Here is a 13,819-nt window from a genome sequence, read left to right as displayed (position 1 = left end):
AAAATTTTATTATTTTATTTTTCCATAAGTTATTGGGGTACAAGTGATATTTGGTTATATGAGTAAGTTCTTTAGTGGTGATCTGTGGGATTTTGGTGCACCCACTTAAGCAGAATACACTGCACCATATTTGTAGTCTTTTATCCCTTGCCCCCTCCCATTCTTCCCCCTCGAGTCTCCAAAGTCCATTGTATTATTCTTTTTTTTTTTTTTTTTTTTTGATTTGGAGTCTCACTCTGTCACTCAGGCTGGACTGTAATGACGTGATCTCGGTTCCTTGCAACCTCCGCCTCCCAGTTCAAGCAATTCTTGTGCCTCAGCCTCCCGAGTAGCTGGGATTACAGGTGCTCACCACCACGCCCAGCTAATTTTTTGTATTTTGAGTAGAGACGGGGTTTCACCATGTTGGACAGGCTGGTCTCAAACTCCTGACCTCAGGTGATCTTCCCGCCTCGGCCTCCCAAAGTTCTGGGATTACAGGCGTGAGGCACTTCACCCAGCCCATTGTATCATCCTTATGCCTTAACACAACCATCTTTGAAAGCCTTTCTTCAGTGGCTGACCTTCTCAATAGCCTTTATACAGTGTGCTGCTGCTTCCTGAAAATTTAAATGTGCCTCTTTGTGACTTCTCACTCTCTTCATTCTCAAGTCTCTTCACTTTTTTTTCCTCACTTCTTTCTTTCTTTCTTTCTTTCTTTAATATAAAGCTAAATAAAAAGCAGTCCTGCCCTAAAGGAGCTTTTAGTATTTGGGGAAGGATTAAATGGATATTTGGTAATTACAAGGTGGGAGGCATTTGGTATGTCTCTTATTTCCAACTTAGAGACAGAAAGTACCTGCCTGAAACTCTCACAAATACTTCAAGGTCAAAATATCCCAAACTGGAGCCATTCTTTTTCCATAACAAAAACTTGTACTGTAGTTAATGATTTCATGATTCTCCCACTTACTCAGGAAGGGAACTAGGGAGTCATCCTAGACACTCTCTCTGCCTCCACTTCACAACCCTCAGTCTCCAGGTTACTGCTGTCTGCAGTCCCTCACCTCTCATCTGCACCACCTTAATCGGTCTCCCTGCTCTACAAAAGATGCTACCTCCTCCAATGCTACCTCTAAAATACTGGTTTTCCACCTGTAGTTTTTGGACTCTCAGGGTCCTTGTATGTTGGCTCATTTTGTTTCTCTTTGCTTTATTTTTTGTTTCTGTTTGATCCGAGAGTCCTTTCCTCTACTTCAACTCAAATGCCCCCTTCCACCTTGCTCAGGGAGCTGTCCCCGACTTTCCAATGTAGGAAAAAGCAACTGAACCTCTAGTGTGCACAGTCTTTGCTATGTGCCTCTGTTATTGAAAACAACCAAAGCGTTTTCATTCATTAATTGATAAAGCTGTCTATTCTAGAGCGCATTAATTTCTTATTCTTCATATGTGCAGAGAATTGCAGAATTCTGGAATGGATACATGGTTGGAGAGTTCACGGATGATATTGTTAGTAACAAAGATAGGGATAACAGGAAAGTGCTAGTTTGTGAGGTAGTTAAATAAATTGATTTTGAAAATACTGAGTTTGATATTTCTGTGGGCAATCCAACTGGAAATAATAAGTAAGCAATATGAGCATGGAATTCGAAAGAGGCATTGGTCTGCACAAACAAACCTGATTATTATTAGTATGTGGATAGAGCAGTTCCAAATGAAAGCAATCCATCTATTTAACCCATTGATTCTTTTTTAAAACTTTTATTTTATTTTTAGTTGACAAATAATGATTGTATATATTTGTGGGGTGCAATGTGATATATGATACATGTATGCATTGTGGAATGATCAAACCAGACTAACATATCCATCATCTCAGATAGTTATAATTTATTTGTAGTGTTAATCTATTAATTATTTTGTTTGTTTATTGTATGTAATTAAGGTATACAACATGATGCTTTGACATACATAGAGAAATGATTACTACAGTCAAGTAAATTAACTTATTCATCACTTTCCATAGTTCCTGTGTGTGTGTGTGTATGTTAAGAGCACCTAAAACCTACTCTCTTTGCAAAGTTTTAACAATACTATATCATTAACTAAAATCCTTGTGCTGCATACCAGATCTCTAGACTTCTAAATCCCACCTAGCTGCGAATCTGTACCATTTAGTCTACTTCTTCCCATTTCCTCCTCCTCCTCGACCCGTAACCACTGCTCTGCTCTCTGTTTCAATGTGTTTGACTTTTGTTTTAGGTTCCACATGGAAGTGAGCTCCTACACTATTTTTCTGTCTGCATCTGGCTAATTTCATTTAGCATAATGTACTCTGGGTTCACTGATGTTGCAGCAAATGGCAGTATTTCCTTCTCTTTAAAGGCTGAATGATATTCCACTCTGAGTGTGTATATACACCATGATTAGTTTATCCATTCATTCATCAGTGGCCACTTAGCTTGTTTTCGTATCTTGGCTATTGTGAATCATGCTGCAGTGAACATGGGAGTGCAGTTATCTCTACAAGGTGCTGATCTAATTTCTTTTGTATGTACATCCAGCATAGGAATTGCTGGGTTGTGTAATAGTTCTATTTCTAATTTTTTGGAGAAACATCACACTGTATTCTATAATAGCTGTACCAATTTACATTCTTAGAGTTTTGAGATTGGGTAGAAGACTGTTGTATTTTCCTTCTCAAAGAAATTTTATCAGCTAATGATCAAAATGAGTATTGTAGAAGAATGTGAATATGTGAAATACTTAACACAAATTTATAGGAAACATTTTTTAATGATTAAGTAGCTACAAACATCTTCTTTTATTGTATTGTGGAAATGAGAAGGTCATTCAAAGGAATGGTTTGGTGGTAATCATAGGTTAGATTTGCATTTAACTTTGTATGAAAACCTGGAAGTCTGATCTTGTTTGAGTATGTCTTGCCCTCAATTTTCTTATTGTTAAATAGAAATAATAACAGCTAACCTTGGAAGTATGTTACTAATTTTTTTTTTGAAACGGAGTCTCACTCTGTTGCCAGGCTGGAGTGTAGAGACGTGATCTCAACTCGTTGCAACCTCTGCCTCCCAGGCTTAAGTGATTTTTCCGCCTCAGCCTCCCAGGTAGTTGGGATTACAGGCACCTGCCACCACACTCAGCATTTTTTTTTTTTCTTTGTAATTTTAGTAGAGACGGGATTTCATGATGTTGGCCAAGCTGGTTTCAAACTCCTAATCTCAAGTGATCCACCTTCCTTGGCCTCCCAAAGTGCTGGAATTACAGGCATGAGCCACAGCACTTGGCTTGTTATTAATATTTTAAAAGAGATGACATTTGTGAAAGCATTACACACTGCTTGCACATAGTAGGTGTTCAATAAATTTTATTAACAAGCATTTTCGAGTTCCCTCCATGTGGCATTTACAGTTCCAGGCACAAAGATCCCCATTCACATGGATCTAATACTCTGATGCAGGGAAGGAGTGAAAACCATAAACAATGAACACAAAAAGAAGCAAATTATATCCCAAATGGTAGCATAATTCATTTTACACTGAAAATTCACATAGTTCATGTAATCACAAACTTCAATGCCCTCAGGGGCAGAAAGGTAATCAAAATATACGTCAGGTTGATTGAAAAGAGCAGCCCTTTTTTATTATTCCACTTTTCAAAAAAGACAATAATAGTACTGAAAATATGTCTCTTTTTTCCTTCTTAAATCTACCTTCAGAAAACCATTATACAAGTGTCATGATAAAACAGCAATTGACAGCCTTGCTGTCTGTGACACGAATGGCAAGCTGAAGAGGTCACTAAGGGAAAGCCTCCTGTCACCTCTAGCCAACTGGTGGCCTTCAAAAATATGGATTCAGTGTCACTAGACTTTTCAGTTTTTCAAGATAAGTCACAAATTTGCATTTGGGATGAAATGTCCTGATTTTTAATGTAGCAATGTATTCATAAATTCTTTCAATTGTAAAAGCCATCACCTTCCCCATATCATCCCCACCCCTCACCACTACAAATTTAGGATATATCTGGCCTGGTAATCAGGTTTTAATTTCTGAAAAAACTGAGGTTTAATTTATGTGACTTTTTGTTTTGTTTTGTTTTGTTTTTTGAGACAGAGGCTTGCTCTGTCGCTCAGGCTTGAGTGCAGTGGTGCAATCTCAGCTCACTGCAACTTCTGCCTCCTGGGTTCAAGCGATTCTCCTGCCTCAGCCTCCCAAGTAGCTGGGATTACAAGTGCCCGCCACAACGCCCTGCTGATTTTTGTATTTTTAGTAGAGACGGGGTTTCACTTTGTTGGCTAGGCTGGTCTCGAACTCCTAATCTCGTGATTCACCTGCCTCGGCCTCCCAGAGTGCTGAGATTACTGGCATGAGCCACCCTCACCTGGCCTATGTGATTGTTAAAATAAAGTTTTGTTCTATTATATTTAATAAAACTTGATAATTAAAAAAAGTGTTTATCCACTCTAAGCACATAGTCTTTAACTATTATATAAGGAATAAATATTTGGCTACAAATAACATTGACCTGGGGCAGGGTTACACGAGTTAAGAATATTTACAGAATTTAGCCTAGATTACCTGACATCATTATTAAATATCTTCCATAGTTATAATACCTTTGATTTTGTATAATTTTGTAAAATCAAAGTTATAATACTTTGATTTTATAATCAAGTTATTGTAACTATGCTGTAACCATGCTGTGTTATAACTATGCTGTAACTCAGCTGTAAAACTGCATTTCTCACTCTCCCTTGCAGATAGGAATGGATGAGTTACTCAGCGCTCCCAAAGGTATATACTGGGCAGAAGTTGTTGACAGGAGTTTTTGGAACAGTGTTTTAAAAATAAGCGTTCCCCCTTTCTCTCTCTGATTATTTTTATTTATTTTTATATTTATTTATTTATTTATTTTTGAGATGGGGTTTCACTCTTGCTGCCCAGACTGGAGTGTAATGATGTGATCTCAACTCACTGCAACCTCTGCCTCCCGGGTTCAAGCGATTCTCCTGACTTAGCCTCCTGAGTAAAGCTGGGATTACAGGCACCTGCCACCATGCCCAGCTAATTTTTTGTATTTTTATTACAGATGGGGTTTCACCATGTTGGCCAGGCTGGTCTTGGACTCCCAACCTCAGGTGATCCACCCACCTCAGCCTCCCAAAGTCCTGGGATTAAGGTGTGAGCCACCATACCTGGCCTCTTTCTGTTTTAGATACAGATACAATGGTTGGACTTGCATTAGCCATCTTGAGACTATGAAACAATTTGTACAAAAGGTAGTTGGACAGAGCCAGGCTCAGTGGCTCACGCCTGTAATCACAGCACTTTGGGAGGCCAAGGTGGATCACAAGGTCAAGAGATCGAGACCATCCTGGCCAACATGGTGAAACCCCGTCTCTACTAAAATACAAAAATTAGCTGGGCGTGGTGGTGCACGCCTGTAGTCCCAGCTACTTGGGAGGCTGAGGTAAGAGAATTGCTTGAACCGAGGAGGTGGAAGTTGCTGTGAGCTGAGATCACGCCATTGCACTCTAGCCTGGCACCTAGAGACAGAGCAAGACTCCATCTCAAAATAAATAAATAAATAAATAAAATAAAAATCAAATTAAAAAAGATAGTTGGGCAGAAAAAGAGAAGCCTCCTGAGATATTGTTGCCATGAATAAGCCTTAATAACAATCAAAGACTCTGAACTTGTTTAACATTAAATAAAAATGAACTTTTACCGTAAGCCACCCATTTATGTTATCAGCAGACTAATGCAAGTCCTGGCTGATTCATTGAGATCACTAAGAACAAACAAGCAAACAAAAAATCAACTTTTTATATAGCCTACAACATGGAACAGCAGAATTTCACCTCAATCAATTTGAATATGGAATCACCATTTGTCATATACAGCAAAACCATAAAATTATCTTTGTTCATACTGAACGCTCCATGATTTTCCGTTTAAACTCACCTTTACTCATTCTGAAGTCTATTGAAGTAGGCATTAAGACAGTTTTGAATTGTGATGAACATTCATTGAATTAATTCATGGGAAAAAAAGTTTTATTTATTTTTATTTGCCTTTATTTTCATTAGCTGTAAAATGAGAACATACCTCAGGACAGAAGAATACAACCAAATATGAACTCTCTCAGACTTAAAGAATCACATCTATTAGATCATTTTTGTGTAGAAACACAAAAGTGACAAAAATGGTGTGCTTAATTTAAACATGTGTATATTTAGGGAAGGTATTTTATTTAAAAATTTAATTAGTGCAACAATTAAATATTAAATGCCATAATAAACAAAACACCTGTCTAGCACGGTTATAAGGGAGAATACAATGATGAATACAATATTATTTCTACCTTAAAGAACACCATAGTTTGGTTTATAAAATAACAAATTCTTTTTAGAGTTGAAGAATTGAGGTAAATGAGGTTCAATGACTTAATAAAGATCACACAGCAAGTTAATAGAAGAATCCCGGTCTCCTCACTCCTAATAATGGCTTTCTACAAAGTCAGGCTTCTGACTTTAATGTTTTTAATTTTTAGTTGAGATAGGGTCTCATTTTGTCACCCAGGCTGGAGTGCAGTGGTACAATCATAGCTCACTGCTATGCCTGTGCCAAGTGCAGTGGTAATTCCTATCCCTACAAGAAAGGGGACCAATGAAATGACCTGTTTGTGTCATGTCGGGGCCACAGGAGAACAGAGGCTTGTGTCCCTGTTGGCAAACTGAATTTTGGGAGTAAGCAAACTAGACTACAAGTGCCTGTCCAGTTGGAAAGAAGGCAGATGTAAGAAGAACCATAGAGGAAAAACGGTCCTTGGCTTAGACAGAACTGGAAGTGTAAACTGAAAAGTTGAGAAAGTGTTCTGAGGGGGCTGGGGCTTTGGACCCAAATGCCAAGGGAACCAGCAAGGGCTGCGGCTATTAACGTTGTAGCGGGGTTTGGCAGGGTAACTGTGTGGAGAGAGAGCTCTTGTTTTCATGGTGTATGAGGAAGCGGGTGGTATCTATAAATATCCACTCACTTTCATTAACAAGATTTGGTATGAGCAGACAGGCTGAGGGGTCTGGAGGAGAGTTTGAGGAGCAAGGTTTGGGGGTGGCCAAGGGTAAATTGAGAGACAGAGTAAATGCCTATCTAGGTAAAACCTGCTGTTGACATTTTTTAAGGCTGCTAGTAATAAGGGAGGGCTTTAGAAAAAAGCATTTTTGAGGTCAAGAACAGAATAGTGAGTTGTGGAAGGGAGTATGGAAGATAGGAAGGTATAGGGGTTTGGTACAACCAGCTGGCTGGGAAGTACAATCTGATTGATGAGGCGGAGGTCTTTGGACTAATCTGTAGAATTTGGTTTTTTGGACAGGTAAGATAGGGGAACTGTAAGAAGAGCTTGTAGGAATTAAAAGGCCGCGTTGCAACAGATGAGTGATGACAGGCTTTAGGGCTTTTAAAGCCTGTTGTGGGATGGGGAACTGGCGCCAGGTGTGGTAAGGGTGGTCAGGTTTTAAGGGGATGATGAGGGGTCAGTGACTTGTAGCAACGGATGGTGAGGTGGTGTCCTGCACCCTAGGGTTAAGATAGGGGGGCATAAGGGGAGCTATTGAGGGAGGTACGGGTTTGGGGAGGAGGGCGGCAGTGAGGTGTGGCTGTAGCCCAGGAATAGTTAAGGAGGTAGACAATTTTGTTAGGATATCTTGGCCTAACAGGGGAACTGGACAAGTGCAGATGATTAGGAAAGAATGTGAAAAGGAGTTGGCCTAATTGACACCAGACTTGGGGAGTTTGAAGAGGCCTGGACACCTTGCCGTCAATTCCCACAACAGTTATGGAGGCCAAGGAGACAGGTCATTGAAAAGAAGGCAGCGTGGGGTGGGTGGCCCCCACGTTGATTAAGAAGGGGATTACTTACCCTCCACTGTAAGAGTTACCCGAAGCTCAGCATCCGTGACAGTCCATGGGGCCTCCGAGATGTTCGGGCAGTGTTAGTCTTCAGCCACCAAGCTGAGGAGCCACGACGTGAGTCAGACAGGCCAACTTTCCGTGGGGGCCCTTACAGATGGATCAGGGCTTAGGAGGAATCCGGGCTGTGGGCATTCCTTGGCCCAGTAGCCAGGTTTTTGGCATCTGAAGCAAGGCTTTCGGGGAGGAGGTCCTGAAAAGAAGGCTGGATGCTGTGGGTTTGGCGGTCTGAAACTTCTGTGAGCCGAAGGAGAGGTTGGGCTCTGTCTTACAGCTGGAGGCAAGCATTTGTAATTCTGAAATTTGTTACAGCTTGGCAGCTTCTTCTTGGTTATTAAATATCTTACAGATGAGGTTGATTAGTTCCTGTTGTGGGGTTTGAGGGCCAGATTCTAGTTTTTGAAGTTTTTCCCTAATATAGGGGGCAGATTGGATAATGAAGTGCATATTAAGTGTTCTCAGGGGTGAGAGTAGAAGTAAAGATGACATTTAAGTAAGTCACTCCAGGCGAGACTACAGGACTAGGTTAAATGTTGGAGGATCTGATAAAAAGGAGCCTAGCCGTTGGCTGATTGGGAAAGGTTGGATAAAGAGAAAGGAAAGTGTACCCTAATTGTGCCTTTGGCTCCAGCCACCTCTTGAAGGGGGAATTGTTGGGCTGGGACAGAGGAGGTAGTCACAGGACTAAACTGTAAGCCTGATTGCCTTTGAGGTGGGGAGGTGACAGGAGGGGCATAAGGAGGTGGGTTGTGGGCAGAGGAAGAGGAAGAAGGCAGAGGGGGTGGGTTAGATCCTGGATTAGGGCCTGGTTTGGACAGACGGGGAGGAGAAAGGTTGGAAGGGTCAATGGACATGAAGGATTCTGAGTCACCAGCAGAGGCAGGAGGGGCAGACAAAAGGGAGAGAAGGAGCAGAGATTAGGGAGGGATTGGAGTGTAAAAAAAATGCCTGGACTGGGGAATCTGAGACCATTTGCCCATTTTACCACATAAGTTGTCTAGATCCTGCAGGACAGAAAAATCGAAGGTATTGTTTTCTGGCCATTTAGAGCCATTGTCCAATTTATATTGTAGCCAACCAGTATTGCAAAAGAAAATAAGATGCTTATGTTTTAGTTCAGGTGATAGGTAGAGAGGTTTGAGGTTTTTCAGAATACAGGTTAAGGGAGAGGAGGGAGGAGTGGAGGGCGGGAGATTACCCATAGTGTAAGAAAAGTGGAGGAGACAAAGAAAGTGACTGCATGACTAAGCAGCTTAGCAGGTGTCCCAGACTAAACTTTGGTCTGAACCTGGGGTGAATCAGTCAAAGGGGGATACCTATGATATCATAGATCATCACCTATGAGTGCCAGTGACCAGGGTAGATGTCTCCACAATGATCAGCCTGTCTTCCCAGTTCTGTGACCTACATAGGATTTTTTCCAATTATGAACTTCACGGAAAGTCCTGTCTTTCTTGTCTCGGTTGAAAGGAAGAGAAAAATGAAACTGATAGGAGAAGGAAGCTGACAGGTAACGAGAAGGGCTAAAGAGAAGGGTTGAGGCAAACTGCTTACCTGATTTGAGGATGGTGAGTGGGTCTGTGGGCTGATCTGATGAACCCAGGTCATAGGTAGTTCTCTTCATGGAGGCAGCACAAGGAGAACAGGGCCAGGGAGGTTGGTCTCCCGTAGGAGTCCCCCTGTCCTGGATTTCAGCACCAAATGTTAAAACATGTGCTGAATGAAGAGACCCCTCCAAACATGCTTCGTGTGAGCAACATGGCTGTTTATTCACCCGGGTGTGGGCAAGCTGAGTCTGAAAAGAGAGTCAGTGGAGGGCAGAGGGATAGGTGTTGGTTTTATAGGTTTGGGGTAAACAATGGAAAGTTACAGAAGTAACTTTAGGGTGGTGTTTTGCAAGCTGGGAGGGAGGGGGTCATATGGTGTGGAGTCATGAGGTTGACCAAGGTCGGTTACAAAGTCCAATGGCCTTATCAGTTGGGGCAGGAATAAGGAACGATAGAGAATGTCTTAAAGTTAAGTAGACACAGGGACTGATCATTTCTTCCTCTTTTCATGGTCTTCCAGTTACTCTAGATTTTCCAGGAACTCATCTGGAGTGTCCATGCAGGTCACAGAGGTTAACATGGTGTCCATGGGGCCGTCAGTTGGTCTAAAAGACCTTACAGCTGAGCCAGCTAGTTCAGGAATTATACTTCAAGAACAGTAACCTTGAATTTTAGTATGGATCTCAAAGAGGTGGGAAATATCTTGGGTATAGGACAGTAGCACATCCCTTTTGCAGGATAGCTACTATGGATGGAAGATCTTTAGGAACTTGGATTTTAAGAGAGATTTTGAACTATGCAAATATCATTAACCACTCAGTGCCAAATATTCTATATCTTTTAGGGGAGGCAAAGACAAATAAGGAAATCCTTTCATTTCCACTTTTGATTAGAGGGCTTCTTTTAGTTTTTCTTGAACTTTACCTGGTAGAAAATACATTAATTTTAGATAAATTAAAACTTCACATATCTCAAATGAAGCCTTGAGTTTTTTTTTTTTAGTATTAATAATTCCAGAGTTTATCATTTAAAAGTCTCTAGACATAGACAAATAGAATTCCACAGTTACAGGTATCAAAGTGTTGCACACTGACAATCAAATTTTTTAAATTTTGAAATCCTATGTATTCTCAGGCAAATGCAGACCACAGGAAAACCACACGTGTCTTTCATTGATTTTTTTCTCTGAAGTTAGGGAATAAACAACTGCTAACTCAGTAGATTGATTTATTAAAGGATATTTTATTTCTATACATCAAAAAATTTACTTTAAGAAGTGAATATCTTAAAATAATAAAAGACTTAGCTTCATAAAATCTATTTTATAAAGGTACTTCACACATTTGTTTTAATAATGCTTCGAATACACTTAAATTTGTCTATTTAAAAGTAGTTATTTTGACTTTGGTAGTAAGGATTTGAGGTAATATATATGTGATTTTTATTTTTTATGTAAACATTATTCTTTCAAAAAGTTTTGAAAAAGGTATGCTAACTTAATTTTATTGGACCCTATAAAATATGCAAGAATCTATCCATTCTTAGTAATGTTTTCTCCTGCTAGACTTCATTTTCTTTTTTCCTACAAACATAGAAAGACAAATGCAGTGTCTAGTCAAATGCAACACTCCTTCTGATTTATTAGAAAAGCAAATAAAAGAGAGTAGAAAAATGCAGCAATATACATTGTTTGTTTCATTACTCTAATTTCATTTAGGTTTTTCAACTTGTACAGAACGTTCGTAACTAGCATACAATAAAAAAGGAGTTAGCTTTTTTGCGATAATAAAAATATTTGGCTCTAAAACATCTATTTTGAGCATTTTCTCAATAACAGAGCATGTGACATTTTCTGACAGTAAACATATGCATAGATGTCAAGTTTTATGAAGTATTTTTAATAAATGCAGGAGGAAGCAGAAGTTCAGTAAGATTAGGAAATGCCTAATGAAGCTCACTTGTAAAATTACATTGATTTTCACCTATCTTGGGTGTTCTCATGAGACTTTTTCACATGATACATTTGAGATCTGAAACAAGATATCAAAAATTTAACTGTATATCTTCCTCAATACCAATTTAATTCTAGAAAAACCATTCATAACTATTAACTTATTGACAATTAACTGAAAATTAAGTTATATAAAATAAATCCATGAAATAAATCTTTTATTAACAAATGAAATTTGTAAGCAGTCTGATAGGGTTTCACACATTTTATCAATCGTACAATTAACATTTAATTTTGGGAGTAAACAGAGAATGATTCGAATTGCCTAAGTAAATCAAAAGACAGTCAAAGTTTCTCTGAGATAAACGTCAATGATATTCTGAAAATATTTTACATAGCCAAAACTGTTTAATACATATTTATTTCCCATACTTTCTAATATTTTTTCTAATGTTTTTAGAGTATCTTCTCTTGCTGACTGAGGTATCTACCTCTGGACATTAATTGTTACATTTTTGAATGTAGGTACAAATTGTTCTTGGAGCAATTTCAAATCATTAGCTGAAATTTAACTTAGATATGTTTGTTTGTCTTCATATTTCTTTTATACTTGCTTAATTATAGAAAAGAAAATTTATATCTGAACATAAAAGTACAATTAAAGTTAAGCTTCAGTTAATGATTTTTAATTGCTCCAAGAATATTATGTACTTACATTCAAGAATGTAACTTATTATGATAAATGTCCAAATTTATATTTTAAAATTTTAGAATTGATATTATTATCAGAGCAACCTGTACATTAGAGAATAAAAATTGCATGACCACAGAAATATTTTATAATGGCTATAAAAATTGCATATTATGGACACCTTATAAAATAAAATCTGACTTATTAAAATTACTTCTTTCTTCTGATCCCATATTCAATTTCATATCAAGAAATGCCTCTAATTTGGAACTGAGAATAAGAAGGCTAGTCACACCATTTTTTTTTTTAAAGCCACCCATTTTTAAAAATAGTTAACTAGTTAATAGATGTTGTTGTGGGGTTTTTTTTTTTTTTTCTGGATGAGAAATTTCCATACTCTTGTTTATAGATTTATAGAGTTTGCCATAAATGACTATGAAAATACTATTTAAATATACAGTTTCTTTTTAGATTAATAAAATATGCTATCCTATTAAAATGTTATACCTTCAAAATGATTTATGAGTGTGTGTATTCATTTATTCAGCATTCCACAGATCTTTGGTAAGTGTTGCTGTAATAGATTTCAATTTTGTAACATATACATTCTAGTCCCTATTTCTGACTATTTTCTTAAAGTAACTATAAATTTAGACTGAGTCTTAAGTTTTAATACAGATGGTAATTCAACTTTGGGCATATTCAAGGTGCTAACCTCTGTATATCAGAGTTGCAGCCTAATGCCATCAGGGCTAGTTGTCCAGATGCTTGGAAATGGCAGGTGACAGCCACAGATATGGCAGGCCTATTTCAAATTCAAGAATGAATGTTTTTGCCAAGGTATTTATATCTTTTAAATGTTACTAGTAAACCATACTGAGCAAACAAAATATATCTGTGAGCCTAACCCATGGACCTCAGGGTTGCAATTCTTTCATGGAAATCTTCTCATGTAATCTTTGTAAAATCTCTGACCCTCACGTTTGCTGTGAGCTTGTTCTGGTCCTTATCTTTCCAATAATCCCAGAAGTTGGAGGAACTTCATAACAAATCCACATGGGCAGAGGTCCAAGGACTGAGCTCTGAAGGATCTTGAAAGGAAACAATGCTGGGAGCACTGCTCCGAGGAGTACAATAGTGTAGAAGAGAAATGAGCTTATTCACCAAACTGACGACCGCACTGAAGAATACTTAAAAGTCCTTTTCAAACTACGCAGGTGGAGAGAATGCAATTATCTGACACCAAAGGAAATATTTTCTAAGAACATAATTCTTCCCAAGATTTTCAAGAAAATATTTAATTCGTACATCTACAATGCAAATTCATCTTTCACTGGCCTCTGTAGCACCCAGCTCTCCCAAATGCTCTTCCACAGCACAAAAAGTAACATCAGTTTTCAAATACAAGGTGCAAGAAAGTGTACAGTACAGTCCTGAAAGGGGCAATTTACACATGTATATAAAAGATAATTAGCAAACACAACCTTGATTTCTAGAGAACACAGACATTATACCAGACAAGGAGAATTTAGAGAAGTCTCATATTTATAGTACCTTTACCTATACACGATGAAGTTTACCTCCATAAACAAAAACATTAGCAGATGCTGCTATCATTCTGCATGCAATAAACTCCTACTTACTCAGCTGTGGATGTTATGCT

The 13,819-nt window shown here is 38.5% G+C and overlaps 1 protein-coding gene across 1 annotated transcript in view; it reads right to left on the bottom strand.

Moving 5' to 3' along the window:
* DSC2 (desmocollin 2) overlaps nt 1-9,698 on the bottom strand; it is a 55,236-nt gene extending 45,538 nt beyond the window's left edge. Inside the window, exon 1 of the mRNA XM_021670010.2 lies at nt 9,522-9,698. Coding sequence (XP_021525685.2) covers nt 9,522-9,575 — 54 coding nt within the window. The 5' untranslated portion in view covers nt 9,576-9,698. The remainder of the gene's footprint in view (nt 1-9,521) is intronic.
* Between the last annotated feature and the right edge of the window lie 4,121 nt (nt 9,699-13,819).

The sequence above is a fragment of the Aotus nancymaae genome, unplaced genomic scaffold (assembly GCF_030222135.1).
Source record: "Aotus nancymaae isolate 86718 unplaced genomic scaffold, 86718_ANA_hifiasm-v0.15.2.pri h1tg000020l, whole genome shotgun sequence".
Taxonomy (NCBI): domain Eukaryota; kingdom Metazoa; phylum Chordata; class Mammalia; order Primates; family Aotidae; genus Aotus; species Aotus nancymaae.
This window is presented reverse-complemented; position numbering and strand designations above follow the sequence as displayed.